This window comes from Gymnogyps californianus, chromosome 3 (assembly GCF_018139145.2).
Source record: "Gymnogyps californianus isolate 813 chromosome 3, ASM1813914v2, whole genome shotgun sequence".
NCBI lineage: Eukaryota > Metazoa > Chordata > Aves > Accipitriformes > Cathartidae > Gymnogyps > Gymnogyps californianus.
This window is the reverse complement of record NC_059473.1, coordinates 63,704,984-63,721,597: the sequence shown is the minus strand read 5'-3', so window position 1 is coordinate 63,721,597 and position 16,614 is coordinate 63,704,984. Positions and strand designations below refer to the sequence as shown.

Below are 16,614 nucleotides of genomic sequence, written 5' to 3'. Positions count from 1 at the left end.
GAGGTTATTCATAAAAAAACCCTTAGCACCTGAATAAAAGGTGAAATTTGACAGGGCACTGTTACTAGGCAGAAGGTCAGTATCATGACAATACAATGCTGAAAGATTAAGGGAAGACTTATGCACAAGGGAAGCAACGGTAAGCACAAAAGGAATGAAAAGATTTAGTTAAAAATCCTGTAGTTATGTATAAGTGCTAAACTTCCCACAGAGTCATTTTCTGCCTACTGTGAATGAAGTTGTAGTTAGTCAATCCAAAACAGCACACAGCTTAGCAGAGAAAGAAAATGAGTCTCTGTGGAAGACTAGAGACTACTTGTAATGCACATGCTTGGTATATAAAACTAAAGGGGTTTATTTTGCTTTTAGGTTCTGTACATGTTAGAGCAGCATTACATCATTTGTCTGCACAACTGCTGCAGAATCAGCATCTGCACCCTACTGAGGGGGTGATGGTTATTTCAAGAATACAGATTGCACACACTTTGTGCATATGTGTGTCACATGAAGGTTGCTAGCAATGGCAGAAGAGGAGGAATGAGCTGAACAGGCCAGCTATACGCTTTATGTTCTCTCTCAAAAAAAAAGCTACATGCATCAACTACATGTTATCCATTGCAAATTTCCATTTGGAAATCTGACATTCGGAAGATGCTGGGAGAGTCAATTCTGCTTTTGCTTACATTTCAGCATGCACTGAACCTCGGCACTACTCAGCAAAGCATTCAACCATGCTGAAATGCAACGAGGCTTGAGCATATGCCTAAATGCTCTGCTGATTCATATTCTGTGTGTGCAAAAATATGTCCACATACTGTTTTGGAAGCAGATACAAACTCAGGACACTGACAACATTAAGGAGGATGTTGCTGAAATATTATGTGCAATTGTTTATTTATGACAAGTACATCAACATTGTATTTACCTGTTCTGACCTAGTGGATTAAAGTATACTCACTGTGTACAAAAAAATTTCATAGAAATACAGTGCATGAAAAATACCTTTACTCTCCCCAGATCTATGAACTACATAGGATTCACTATAACTGGCTGGGGTGAAGAAAGATTCTCCCCTACCCCACATGATTATTTGCTCACTTTGTCTAATGTTAGAATGACTCAGCGAGGGTACAGACCCAGCTAACTGCATACTGAAAGGGGGATAAAACTCAGAAATGGGTTTTAAAAGGAGAAGTCTAAATGTTATAGCCAAGAACAAGACCTCTGTAGGCCAGCAAGATTATCCCACATTGATCTATAGGGTATATTGAAGAGTGCCGTGTGCGAGTCAGTACTGGAGACAGGATACTCAGGCTTTATGTGTCACAGATCTGTGTCAAAACAGTATTTGTGGGAATGGGATAGGGATTTTGATCTCTTATATCTAATCTAGAGCTGAGAAAATGTATAGTATATCAGTACAGCCAAAAAGTTTCTACATTTGGCATAAAGGATGTACTACATAAAACAGCTTTCTGAAGATGACAAATGACAATATGAAAAATCACCTCTTGTATTTGGCATGCCAACATTTCTCGTGTCTATAAATGTTATTTAAGTGGATAAAATTCAGCATGAGATTTTGTGTGTAAGTGTTGGCAATATGAATAGGCCAAATACAATCCCTTGCCTAGAAGATTGCTGGTTTCTTTGTTCTAGAAAAAAGAATTGAAATATCCATGATCACCACACATCAGCCAATGCAGCTGGTTATATGTCTGTATTCATGTGCAAGAAAATTGTAAATCCTGTGTATATGTAGTATGCCAAAAGGGTTTTAGAAAAGATCAAAATATTCAAATTGGGTCTCCTTGAATTCCAGTAGACAGAATATTATGCTTCATTTCAGTGAATTGTGCCAAATCTTTAGTCAGCCCGTAGTAACTCTCCATAGTAAAAATAAATAATAATGAAAAAATCTGGTACTAACAACAGTTCTAATCTATTAGCATGATGTTAAGCATGCATTGCAACTACATGAGGGTGGTTTAGTTACTGATGATCTCATTTCCTGAGAACTAGCTATGGGTAAAGGAATCAACAAACCACAGCAATTATGTACCAGGTTTTCTAGCACCACCCAGAGATCTGAAGTGGTGCTCCAGGCCTGCTAAATCGAGAAAGGTGAATGATGATTCAAAAAAATAACCTAGGGACAGAATGCAAGACAATGATTTTTCACAATAAAGAAAATAAAAATCAAATAAGTTATACAGTTAAGCAATAAAGTAACCTTTTATGAAAAATAACTGTTTATTGAACTTGTATATGACAAAGATTTCGGAGCATTCTTTTCTCAACTTTTTTTTCCTCCTTGATGAAAGTTTGGACACATTGAAATGTATACATTAGAGTAGGAAGAGAAGAATTCTAAGTACCACTTTCTGGTGAAAGAAATAAAGGACAAGTTCTCTTTTTTGGGTTCGAGTCATATTTAACAGGGCATATACACATTAATGATTGGCAGATTAAGTTACAGAGGATAATTGGGGAAAAAAGCATATAGCTAAAATTCACTTAAACTTAATTTGCCCATCTTTAAGTTCTTCTAGGTGGAAAAAGGGACTTCTGTCTTCCAAAATATCTGTACAAGGTACAGATAGCTTATTACAACGAACAATTTTTTTCTTGTGTCTGTTTTAATCTCAGTATTTGGTCATTTCCACCAGACCTATTTTTTGAGCCACATTTAGCATTTGCACACAGTAGCTCATATCACAAGACTGACACAGCACAAGCACACCCACACATACATACACAAACAACAGCAAAGCAGCAGAAGCGAGAAGCTGTAGCAAGATAGAGTTACAGAATTAGTCAACTCCTGAAATGTTTTAACTTTTGTTCAGATTTCTCCTTGTTATCTTTTTGCTACACAAGAACGTCAGAAACATGCCATTGCTAGCAATAATAAGATCAAGAGCAAAGAATTTAAACCAGCATACACTGAATCATCCAAGCTAAGTAAATTCCAGTTAACTGGCAGGGCAGGGAAACTGGCTAGCAAACCAAGCCTCCCTCTTTACCTGTGTTATTAATGCGGTTATGTAGTGCTCCTCCCCAGGACCACCTGTTTTGCTTTTGTTTTGGCTTCTGGCTTCTTTCAATTGTGCGACGTACAACAGCTTCATGTCGTTCCTTAAGTACAACAGGATAATACATTTGGATACTATTGGGTTTTTAACTTAATCTTCTCATCAAACCCTGCTACCCTCCACACGGACAAAACCTAGCAGGCATCTTGGAGTTGTGTTCAAGCTTATGTGCTGCCTACTAAGACACACACTAGAACAGGATTAAGCAGCAATTAAGCCATAAATAAGTTAAAATATTAACTGTAATTTTGAAAAGGTAAGATCTGTTTGAGACCTGCAGAACCACAGAGAAAAAAAAAAAAACCAGTGGCCCTGTTATGGCAGCCACTACAGAAACACACCCGAGGGCTACTTACCACCTTGTATCTCCCACCTACTAAATACTAGAACAGTGGGAGAGGTAAGAAACAAAAAAAACACAAGGATGAGCTGATTTACATAGGATCATGCTGCACGTAGTTCCCAGCTCAATTAAGACAAGTCAGCCAAGAGCATATTTCATTACACACTCACTTTCTCAAAGGTTTTGTTAGGGCAACTAATATTTAGCTACCCTTATACTGAATGGCTAAGGATTAACAGATAACAAAGCCGACCCAATTTGTATTTTTCTGCATGAGTTTGTACAGTGCCATACACTGTAACCCAGACATGCTCAACTTAGCTGCATTTGATTCATAAAGGGCACTTTAAGAAGCAGTAGCTGTGCAAGTAAGGCTTAAAATCCTCTTTCGCACGCTCTTTCATACTGACTATGGCTTATGTTGCATTCTTTCCATCAACTCTTAAAGAAAAAGTTTGATAGTACCATATCTTATGGTAAAAGCAAGCTGAAAAGTGTTTTCATGACATTTATTCTTACCTTATCTTCTTCTAATCTCTGCCTTCGCTTTTCCTCTACGGCAGCTCGCCTTCTCTCTTCCTTTAATCTCTGCTCTTCTAGCTTCTTTCTGCGTTCCTCTAGGTGTTTTTCATAATGTTGCCGGGCTCTCTCTTCTCTTTCTAACCAGATGGATTCTCTTGCAGCTGTGAGAAAAATCAGAAATAAAAGTATTAACATGCTATATGTGACGAAGTCTTTAATACAATTTGAATAACCAAGCTAAACAGAAAAACTTTTGAACTCATTTTGTTAAGATGACATACCTAATATCCTAATCTCTCATGCATTAAAACATCGTGTACCCTGGTCACACATCCGTTTCATTTCATCTCAATTTACTTACTATGAATTACCACCAGAAATAGTGAAATTATTTGAGCATATAGTTTCTCTGTGGAAGAAAGGATTTTTTTGTTAGTTTAAAATACCTAAATACTTAAGTCAGATGTATGTGAACACAATTCTGTTGTACAAACCAGGATAATTGTCTGTAATCTTCTACTGTAAAAAGAAAGATAATAAAAAGAAAGATAAAACTATCACCACTATACACCTTTACTGATCAATACAGATCTCTTATGATAGAAGTGGCTGGGATGACAATTCTAGCACCTGGACTGTTAGCTGTACCAACAGCTGACCAAAAGGAAACAAGTTACCCACCAAAGTAGTCAGTCTAAAGGTGAACTTTAATCTGTCGTGTAACTCCACTGCTGCAGAGCTCTGAACAACATGTTTCAGAAGCGCTAATCAAGACAAATAAAGAAGCACTACAGAAGACAGATTTTGCTCCCCATCAGGGTCTAAATTTCATGAAAGTGCTATCTGGAACATGGGCTCAAAATGTAGTCCATATGAAACCATTTACATATGATACTCTGGACCTCTCCCCATTGCTGTCACGAAAGCTTCAGGTCCCAGAAATTTTTCTGTTCTAAAAAACCCCTGTTACTTGTTTTTTAAAAATCCTGGACATTTGATACCTCTGGATCTTCATGAGCTGACAAGATGGGAGCACAGGAAGAGATGCACGTGAAGGTCATGAGACAAACATCACTGAGAACCACATTAGAAAACCATACACAGAAGGAGCTCATTGATAACACAGCAGCAACAAGGAACCAGGATAGCAAAGTGACAAAAAGACTTTCAATTTCCAAGGCCAGCAATGTAAGGAAGTTCTCTATCTAAGTCTGAGAGTATTTTTTAAATTCAATCTGAGGAAAAAAAAAGAAAAGAGAGCCTATTATAATCATGTACTGTAGAACAGCAACTCCAGCCTTCAATTAGCAGAGATATTTGTGTTGACACAATCAGATACCAAAATCAAAAACCCAAATGCTTCTAGGTGTTCAGAGCACACGTTGCAATCACTTCTTATAATGCTAGGACTCATCTTCACCAAACTGCTTTTCTGCACTTTCCTGCCTACCTCAAATCCCACCTCACCTAATAAAGAACTTAGATTGCACTCTAAACTTTATGTACTTGCATACACAGTGTCACGAAAAATCTCAACCCTGAGTAGACCAGTTCATATGCAGAGTATCTCCCTTAAGAGAACAGCTCTCTACCATTTCAGATGTCAAATACTTTGCTGAGAAATGCAGACAGCATGTTCAGCTTTGCTGTGGTATGCAAACTAGCAGAGAGATGTTTGTTCAGCAGCTACAAGCAACCATAAGACACCCTCTTGGCAAGATGGGTGAAAGTTCAGCAAGATGTTTGCAGGAAATTTAACAATCATAGCTAGAATAATTACAACAACAAGGAATAGTACAGTTGCTTAGGTAATTACTAACAATAGGTGTGAGAAGTGACACCTACAAATGTGAAATACTAATGCAAGAGCCACTGGAAGGTTCATAGAAATACTTTTCTATGCTAATTTAGTTAAGTGACTTGAAGGAGAAATGTGAACTGCAGACTAAGGCAGAAAATAGCAGAATACGGCAGAAAAAGCAGCTTCCAGGCCAACTGAAATCTGCAAAGGCTCCTTCTTCCATATTAAAGCCTTACAACACAACAAAGTAGAGCCAGAATTGGTGTTGAAATGCCGGACTAATTTGTAAACCAGAAATATGCATCTGCTGCCCCTTCTTGGGAGCCAATAGCTCACCAAGAGAATAGATGGACAGAGAGATGACTCTCACTATGGTCTACCCTTCTCCTGGAACTACATGACCCCTCATGATGCTGTCTTTCTATTGCCCAGGTCCAGAGAAGACTGAGCAAAGTATTTTCCAAAAATTTGGGTTACATCCTGAACAACTGAAGTGTAAGACATGTCACCTCTGAGGTATTGTCCCCTCTTTTTGTCTTTGCCTTCTGCTTAACAGTCCAACTTCGCTAATCAATGCCTTCGGCAGAACTGCTTTCAGCCTGTCACCAGAAAAGTAGTGATTTTTGCAAAAGCTTGCTCTTCCTATTAGCTTCTGCACAGTTGGATTGCAGAATAGCGTCAGCCTAAGAATAGGCAGCCACATCAGTGAACTGTACTGTTCTTTCCACTTACTCTACGTGCATTTATCTTGTTTTCTTCAGCAAATGAGGATAACGTTCTCTAAAAGCAGCAACCCAGTTAATATCAACCAACTACTTTTTCAAAAAAAGAAAAAGATATTATCTTTAATACCATCTAAAAAGTGCCAAAAGACATTTCTAAAGTGCTTACACGTAAAGTGAAAAAGAAGAAAGAGTATCATTAATCTTTGAATTCTGCACTGCAAACATTTCATGTTAACTCCTCCTTTCTCCTGAATCTTTGATGAAAATTTCAGAGAAAGTTAACACTTATTATTACAGGATAGCACCACTTCAGATCTCTCTATTCAAAACACACACATTTCAAAATTGTATTAACTTTTACCCATTTTGGTAAGGTTTCATGACCATTTTAACCAAAGTGCTGGCTGATACCAAGAGGAGCAGCATTTGCCCTCCTCTAGGCCCTGAGTTTGTACTCCTCCTCCCCATGCTGACAATGTTGCTCACAGGACTGAGATCAGACTGACCAAGGAAACAATCCGCTTAAAACCAGGTTGCTTCCATGCCTTTCTTCTTCCAACACTCTTAGCTGCAGCTGGTCCTAGTGGTGATTTGTCAGCCCAGGCAGATGGGTAAGCAGACGTGCTGCCCAGTGGGTTTAGGGGGTTCTGAAACCAGAGGAAGCCTCGGGGCAGAAATGGGACTGCTGGGCAGTGCAGCACAACCTGCCTGAGCTCTCCTGAAGCGAGACAGGGCTCAATAGTTCGCTGAATTCAACAGCAGGTCAATGCAATACATGCAGAGAAGCTGATTTCACCTTGTTGACGCCAGACGATGACACCAGACTAATTCAAACCCACCCTACACCTAAAAGGAAGGTTACAGAATATGGCTTCTCTATATTTCACAGATTTATGAAAGCCTCTGCCCCAAGCTTTCAGTCGTTGCCTAATTCCACATACATTAAATTCAAAAGTTTTTGTCTCACCTCCAAAGACCTCTGCAGTTCTGTTTTGAGCAATATCACATTCCTGTTTCTCTGACAAGTCATACTCCCAGCCTAGGATATATTTTCTCAAAAAATGAATTCTTTCTCCTCCATCAACAGAACCAATTACTATACACTGGACACCTGTCTGAAGACAGAAGTTTCACAAAAGGCACAGTGAAGCTGGGAAATCATGCCTATTACTCATGAGGACACAAAAGGAAGGAAAGAGAGACTCAGAGCTTGAGTTTACGGGCCTGAACAGGTAAAATATTTTACTTCATAAAACCAAACTTCAACAGAATTTAACTAATAATACACTGTGAACAACACAATACTTTTAATCATTTTTCCCATTTCAAGCCTAGGTTTTTATCTTCCTCTTTTTCCTCAAATAATTGTTCATTAGTGCTAGACTGCAGCAATGTTAAATATCTCTTAAATGCCAGTCCTGGAGGATATGGTATTACTCTCTCCTGTTCTTTCTGTGTAATTGCTTCCTGTGAAGCTTCTCCTGCTATTTTTGATCTTCAGAATTGTTTCCTATTTGAGTCTACTGTTATGTTTCATTTCTGACACAGAAATGTTTAGAGGGTTTGTTTCAATTCTGAGGACAGCATTGCACAGATACATATAGATGCAGAGCCTGTAATATTTTAACTTTAAAAAGGTACATGACTTTATGGACTTATTTTATTCTAACATGCACAATCTATAACAATGAGTTTTAATTTCCAATCTTTACTATTTGTCTGTCTGTAGATGTCACAGAAATGGATCGGGGGGAGGAAGAGAATAATTGCCTATCATCTTAAAAGGAACTCTGGAGTCCATTTCATTTATTGTATGCAAAATTTGCATAATTTGATCTTTGTTATAAGCTTTAGCTTCCCTAGCTAACCAGTCAAGAGTGGAACTAGATTGTTCCCTTATGCAACATATGTTTGCAATCTAAGTTAGACCTACCTTCACATAGGAAATACTCTAGTTAGTCTTACAGCATCCTGTCACCATGGTGCTATACAAAAGAATTAAAAAAAAAAAAAAAAAGACTGGACGCATCCTGTTACGTAGACCCTGAACACACTAAGAAACCCAAACCATGTAGTTGTTCAAAACTAGAATTCAATCAAACAATTTTGCACAAGTTTTGAAACATCCATTCTCTTTGAAAAAGCTAAGAGCACCTAAGGAGCTTAGTTGCACATATCTCATAAAAGTCCATCTAGCTGCAGCATGTTAGCTTTTACTCAATAGTCACTTATGTGCATACTCTAATGTTCATATCAAGCAAGACAAGCCACTGCTGTGAGCCAAAAGACTTCCACAGATCCTGAGAGCATCTGGATCTTTTGTGTCTGGAATCTGCTTACAATGGCAAGTCAGCATGAAAAGGCTCTTTGGTTTTCTACTAAAAATAAAGCACGTCCTGAAGGATACGAGAAATTGAGAAAAGCAAAGAGTAAAAAAAAAATCCCAACTTTCTTAACTGATGTCACCGGAATATTAATTTGCCTATAAAAGACATGGATATTGTTTGTTCTTTCTGTCATTAATGTAAATGGTTAGACCTTCTTGGGGCATTATTTGTGGTGGTTTCCATAGGCTTCAGCCTGTCATGTTGCTTCAAAAAAGTAATGAAAATAGTATATTTGAACTTTCAATACTAAATTCAGGAAGAGAAAGGCTGAAAAAATGTTTATGTTTTGCTATGTCAAAGAGTTAACTTTCACATACACTCTCACTACTGGGAAGACAATCAGAATGTTAAACCTCTGGATAGAACACTAATCTTCAACTTTCTGCTCCTCAGAGAAGGGATGATAAAATCATACTTTTTGATAAGGAAAGACAACTCAATAACAGAAACACACATTAGTGATAGATTACCAAGGCAAATGGAAGTGTTAGGCTGGAATAAATTGTAACAAAAGAAATAGGTCTGATTTCAAGCAAATATAAAAGCCATGTCTTTCCATCACCTTGAAGTTACAGGCAAAAGGCAGCAGAAAATATACACCCATCTTAACATAAGGAAGCTACTAAATTTATCCTTGGATTAAGTATTTAACTAGTACAAAAAAGCATGATTTATGATATCTGTTTTCTGAGAAAAAGTGTAATATCTATTTTTATGAATTTAACTTTTTCCACAGATAGGGAAATAATCTTTCCTGCTTTTAAATTTTAATTTTTTTCAAGTATTTAAGTATTAATTCCTACATTTTCTCTTATTAGATAACCAAAGGAGACTATCTCCCTTGTTTTCACTGCTTCCTGTGTGCACTACTGACATTCTTGCATGAACTTAAGGGCTCAGTTTTTGCCATCTACAAGGTAGCTACATACAGTGACATAAGTTAGTGTCCTTAGATATATGACGATATCTTCAGGAAAAATGAGAAGTTTGAAATAAAAAGACATTATTTTTTCTCATGTCCCTGTTTATGAATTTGCAGAAACTTTTTTCCTGCTATTCCAGACAGAAATTAACAAATTGTAGTCTAGGATAAAAATTGAGGTTTACTCAAGGGTTAAAAAAGCCTACTCTAGGGTAAAAATTGGGGATATTAAGCCCTATTCTGAATACATAGGTGTGCTTCTAAAAGCACAACAAGCTGTGTTTCATAGACACATACATCAAATGCCTTGCTGATAGAAGGAATCAGCAGATGACCCTACAGGAAACAAAGATACCTCTAAAAGGTCAGATCAACTTGGAAGAGCAGCTGATTTGCAGCGCATGGAAGGGGAAAATAACCACTTTTATGATGGCTCCTCCAGAAGCTATGCTAAGAGCTATGCCCAGTGCTGAGCTGGACTCCAGTACGGGTATGGTCCAACAAAGAGGCTTTTTCTTGGGGCTGAGCCTTAACAACTTCACTCCCTCGTAATAACACACGTTGTCTGACAAGATGCAAGAATCATTCAAAGAAAGCTTGGTCATTGTTCAAATAGTACCTGAATGCTGAAAGCTTAAATGGTGTAGGAACATTTACATTAAAGCCAGAAAATACAAAGAAAAGTCACAACCTGATCCTTGTTCTATCTCATTACTTAGTACAATCTATAGATTTGAACACAGTCATGGATACAAGGGCACAAAATTAGAGCATAAAACCAAGATTTAGATATTGAGCTCTGGACATGCTGTTAATACCTTCTGCTTGTTTGCAAACTAGTAATGCTGGATTAGATTACAAAGGAACATAATTAAGGCTATACTTCTGGCACCTCTGAAGTGAATAACAGAGCAAGAGAAAACAAGGTCAGTCAAGAAAGAAACATTCCAATATTAAGAGACACATAAGACTTGAAACCAATCAATTTCACATGAGAATTAACTAATTTAATGTGGGAGATGTTAAGTGCAAACCATGCACGTTTCTTTTGTGGAAGTCATTTTGTATTTTCTTTCCCCAATCATGCACATAGACAGAGAGCCATTCTTTGCAGGGGTTTTAGGCCGTGAGGGAAGGGGGAGCATGCATTAAGTGTCAAAGCCTCTATTTTCTGTTTAGCCACGTGAAGCAAAGGGAGGTCCCCCCAGCTCCTCTTTTGCTGTCCCTTCTGCTGTCTCTTCACTTTAGTCCTTTTCCTTCTCATTTACTGCCTATATAAAGGCAGATCAGTCTAGCACCGCCCAATCTGCCTTTTGCATCCACCTTGGACGGACAGCTTACCTGAGTAAAGATCCTATAGTCTTTGTCAGTCTTTCCAGCCTTTATCTCTTCTGACTTTACAGCACCGACCTCAGCAATAGCTTTCCTCCTCTGACCGCTGTTTCACCTTTCCTCACTGCCAGCTCCACACAGACTGATCGCCTCCTTGCTGCATTAGCAGAAAAATGGATCAGTGATGCTTTAACTGTACCTAAAAATGGGGATGTTCCATCAGGCCACAGAAATGGCTGACTGAATGAATTAAAAGGTGAACTTCAGAGCTGTAATTAAAGCTGAAGTTCATGTTAGATTCTCTAGGCCAACCTTTCCCCAGTAACCATGCTCTGAGGGACATTCAGCACAGAAATTTTTAAACTAATCTTCCTTAAAAATTGTTTTCTTGTCTTATAAAACCTGACACTCAAGTCCTCTGACAACATCCCAAAATGATTCATGCGCTAGGGTCACTGATTCCCAGTTTCTGTGGGGCTTCTGACTGTGGAAATGTCAGATAAAGTTCTGTCCCCAACTGCCAGAGAACAGAATAAGCCAGGAGGAATTCACAGAAAAAAAAAAAAAAAATCTTAATTTTTATTAATATGATGTTTTGCCAATGATCACTTTCAAATGGGAGAGGAATTTGTATCATAATGTGATCTTTAAAATATTATTTTAGTGCTTATGCATTTTAAGTATTAAGAATTTAATGGATTTAACCAACCTGAAACTCAGATATATTCTAAAAACTAAGATAACTCTTCATTTAAGGAAATGTGTTAAGTCAGATGGCAGGATTACCATTTTCTGTTCCCAATGCCAGAAACTAGATGAGCCATTTGTCCTTGTCAGGATCATAATTGTGATAAAAAAAGGTTAGTCTTCAAGCAGGATTAGTGTAGATAAAACATGCACAGATGTAAGACTTAAAATGGTTTTCTCAAGAATCAGGGACTGAGATACTGCAAAGTAAAGAGAAGAAATCCCCAACTCTTCCTCTTTGCTAGGCCACTACCTAAGGCTATCAGAACTAAACCCATTTTAAAATCCCAATAACTTTCCCCGTTGAAAAACACATTTTGATTTTTCTTTCCAGTTATGGAGAACCAGGTCTATGCTAAGAAATGGAACGTGCCCAGAGACAAACTGGCACGGAACAACTTTCACCTGTACTACTAAACTTCTACCCCCCCAAAATAGCGACAGTACTCAATCAACACATGAGGAAAAGCTGATGGGCCTCCCCTGCCAATTCCCAAACCTTGTCTGGGAATCAGTGAGGAGACAGCTAGTTGGCTGGAGCCAAAACCGTGCCAGGATCCATCATAACAGTTTAATAGCAAGAACAACTGAGTTTCGGCACCAGGGAATGCTCTTCAGTGCTGTTTAATTTGCCAGTATAGATAAAACCAATATGGCAGAGTTAAGGGTGAAGCCCCCCTACTGAAAAAGCAGAAGCCTTTATTACATTTTTCCAGTTTAACCAGGCCATCTACCACGTTTGCCTTCACAAACAACTCAGTTCTGACACGTGTGTCTCACAGCCTCCAGTACCAAACACAGCCGGTCAGCCTGACACATGCGAAGGAACATTAGTGCTGAGCTGGAGCCAGGAGAAGTGTGACAGCTCCCTTCACTCTGTCCTCTAAGAACAGCTCCATTTGACAGCTATCACCCTCACCTACCACTGGCTCTCTTAGGATTCCCATCTTGCATGACCCAAGAGGGTTGGTCTCACACAGAGAGATCTGATATTCATATTTTAAAGGACAGATGTTAACTACATGCATAGGCACTGTGGGAAAGAGTGCTAGCAGAAACAGCACAAAATGAAAACATGATTACTAAACAGCAAGTGACACATTGGAAGCATTATTTATAGCATCAAGTAAAGATTACCCTAATAATACTTTAAAGGTCTGAATGCACATATTAACAAGTAATACACACATTATCAAATGGTCAGGGGAATAAAAAACTTGAAGCATGTCTGCTAAGCAATTCCTTTATTTCTGCCCATGTGAAAAGGCAAGTCTAAGAATAAAGCTAAAAAACCAAAAGTCGATACAACTTATTAGTCATGGAAAACATGAGTTGCAGAGAAAAAAGCCAAAGAATTAATCTTTCAGAAGTGTTGGGATGGTGTTTCAAAAGCAATGCCTTTCCTACAGTGAAGGAACTAAAAAAATCCTTCCTTCGTGATGGGGTGATTAGCTGAAATAGCATGTGTCCCCGTGTGCCTTCTATGTTTTCTAAAGAAAGTTCCAAAACTAGACACGAATACACTAAGGTGAAAGGGGCATTTTTGTAGAAGCCTTTTTATTCTTTTCAATTAGGTAGCATAACATGATCCTCAAGAAACAGCAGATACCGACAGTCCCACCACACATATGCTATATGTATCCAGACAACAAAAATGACAGCACTCATCTTTCCTACTCTCTAAGCTCTCATTAAAAAGAGAAGAGGTAGACATCCAAGTGTGGTAAGTAGAATAAGACCGCTAAAATACCACTGCCAGGTGCAAGCACATCCTCAGGAGTGCAGAGCACATACTGACGCATTATACCACAGTGAAAGCCACATCTATCAGCACAGTGGAACTTGAAAAAATTAAAGCTTGAGAATAAACAAAAGGGGGGAAAAAAACCCAGGTCTCAAATCAACCCTCTTGTAACATCAGAATATTGCCCAATAAACAAACATAATTGTTATCAAACGAGTACTCCACATGATCTCAACAGAAGGGTTGAACAACTTAATTTTCATGAAAAGATGGATAACTTGACCTCCTGTGGTTCAAGTTGCTAAAAGTACAAAATGAAATTGCTAAAGATTACCAGCAGCTCTACACTTACAGAACTGAACACTGTCTTTTTCTTGGGAGCAGAGAATAATTTCACTTGACGTATGACTGAAATTCTCAACTTCTGCTTAAAAAGAAGCCTCTGCTAAACTTGACAGATCCTCTGAATCAAAAGGAGAGGAATTAAGTTTAAATCCAACTTAGTTCTATAAAAATTTCCTTCCTTCAGTTGCTTTACTGTTGCATGGCTGATGTCCCAGTATTAACAAAATCCAACTCTAATTTTCAGCGAGACACATTTACGTAACGACATTATACAACTTGATGTTTAAGATAGACAGCTTAGGATTTCTTTGCTACAGTTCACATGACATGAGTGACTGATTATCTAGGTTCTGCACTAAAAAAAAAAACCAAACGAAGCTTGCATGCTATTGTAAAAATCATTGCTTTGCTGTACTGGAACACAAATCTCAAGAGACAGCTCCTAAATCATAATGTTAGCAGACAAATATACAGATGAAAGTACAATGCAACTTTCAGTTTTCTTGTTAGTTCACAATAATTCTTCATGCAAGAACACACAACACATTCACACATCACGGGGACATGCAGAACTCTCCTATTTAGGAATGAAGGATTCCATGCCAACTTAAAAAACCCTACAGTTTGATGTTGCTTTTAAAATATGTCGCACAGCCTAGAGAAGGATCACAGGTCAGCAAGAGAGCACCTGAAGAGCAGCACAAAGGAATTCCAGCCAGTAAGTCAGCTCCATTGGGGGCCCTACTAAAATGCCTCTATGCAAACGCACGTAGCATGGGGAATAAACAAGAGGAGTTAGAGGTGTGATTGGGGCTATGATCTTATTGGCATCGTGGATACATGGTGGGATGGCACCTATGACTGGAATGTTGGAATGGAAGGATAGAGGCTCTTTAGGAAGGACAGGCAGGGGACACAAGGAAGGGGTGTCACCCTCTATGTCAATGACCAGCTGCAGTGCATGGAGCTCTGCCTGGGGATGGATTAGGAGCCGACCGAGGGCTTATGGGTCAGGATTAAAGGGAGGGCAGGGACAGGTGACATGATAGTGGGGGTCTGCTACAGGCTACCTGACCAGGAAGAGCAAGCAGATGAGGCCCTCTATAGACAGATAGGAGCAGCCTCACGTTCACAAGCCCTGGTCCTCATGGGGGACTTCAACCACCCCAATATCTGTTGGAGGGACAACACAGCAGGGCATAAGCAATCCAGGAGGTTCCTGGAATGCATTGATGGTAACTTCCTTCTCCAAGTGACAGAGGAGCCAACGAGGAGAGATGCTATGCTGGACCTTGTTCTCACCAACAAGGAGGGGCTGGTGGGGAATGTGAAGCTCAAGGGCAGCCTTGGCTGCAGTGACCATGAAATGATGGAGTTCAAGATGCTTAGGGCAGCGAGGAGGGCGCACAGCAAGCTCGCTACCCTGGACTTCTGGAGAGCAGACTTTGGCCTCTTCACGGATCTGCTTGGTAGAGGACCATGGGATACAGCCCTGGAGGGAAGAGGGGCCCAAGAAAGCTGGTTAATATTCAGGGATCACCTCCTCCAAGCTCAGGAGCGATGCATCCCAACAAAGAGGAAGTCAGGCAAAAATGCCAGGAGGCCTGCATGGATGAACAAGGAGCTCCTGGACAAACTCCAACACAAAAAGGAAGCCTACAGAGGGTGGAAGCAAGGACAGGTAGCCTGGGAGGAATACAGAGAAATTGTCCGAGCAGCCAGGGATCAGATTAGGAAAGCCAAAGCCCTGATAGAATTAAATCTGGCCAGGGATGTCAAGGGCAACAAGAAAAGCTTCTATAGGTACATTGGTGATGAAAGGAAGATCAGGGAAAATGTGAACCCTCTCTGGAAGGAAACGGGAGACCTGGTTACCCGGGACATGGAGAAGGCTGAGGTACTCAACGAGTTTTTCACCTCAGTCTTCACCAGCAAGTGCTCCAGCCACACCGCCCAAGTCACAGAAGGTAAAGGCAGGGACTGGGAGAATGAAGAACCACCCACCATAGGAGAAGATCAGGTTTGAGACCATCTAAGGGACCTGAAGGTGCACAAGTCCATGGGACCTGATGAGATGCATCCACAGGTCCTGAGGGAACTGGTGGATGAAGTGGCTAAGACGCTATCCATCATATTTGAGAAGTCATGGCAGTCTGGTGAAGTTGCCACTGACTGGGAAAGGGGAAACATAACTCCCATTTTTAAAAAGGGAAAAAAAGGAAGACCCGGGGAACTACAGGCCAGTCAGTCTCACCTCTCTGCCCAGCAAGATCATGGAATGGATCCTCCTGGAAACTATGCTAAGGCCCATGGAAAATCAGGAGGTGATTGGTGACAGCCAACATGGCTTCACCAAGGGCAAATCGTGCCTTACAAATCTGGTGGCCTTCTACGACAGGGTTACAGTGTTGGTGGATAAGAGAAGAGCAACTGATGTCATCTACCTGGACTTGTGCAAAGCATTTGACAGTATCCCACACAACATCCTTGTCTCTAAATTGGAGACATATGGATTTGATGGATGGACCACTCAATGGATAAGGAATTGGCTGGATGGTCGCACTCAAAGAGTTGTGGTCAACAGCTCGATGACCGAGTGGCGACCAGTGACGAGTGGTGTTCCTCAGGGGTCGGTATTGGGACCAGCACTG

General features: G+C 39.7%; 1 protein-coding gene across 4 annotated transcripts in view; it reads right to left on the bottom strand.

The window, feature by feature from the left end:
* The window catches only part of MAP7 (microtubule associated protein 7), a 126,711-nt gene that overhangs the window by 34,529 nt on the left and 75,568 nt on the right, over positions 1–16,614 (bottom strand). For all 4 annotated transcript variants that reach the window (XM_050893329.1, XM_050893330.1, XM_050893331.1 and 1 more), the window contains exons 4-5: positions 3,958–4,121; positions 3,027–3,138 (exon numbers count right to left, since the gene is read on the bottom strand). In XM_050893329.1, the coding sequence (XP_050749286.1) occupies positions 3,027–3,138; positions 3,958–4,121 (276 nt within the window). The remainder of the gene's footprint in view (positions 1–3,026; positions 3,139–3,957; positions 4,122–16,614) is intronic.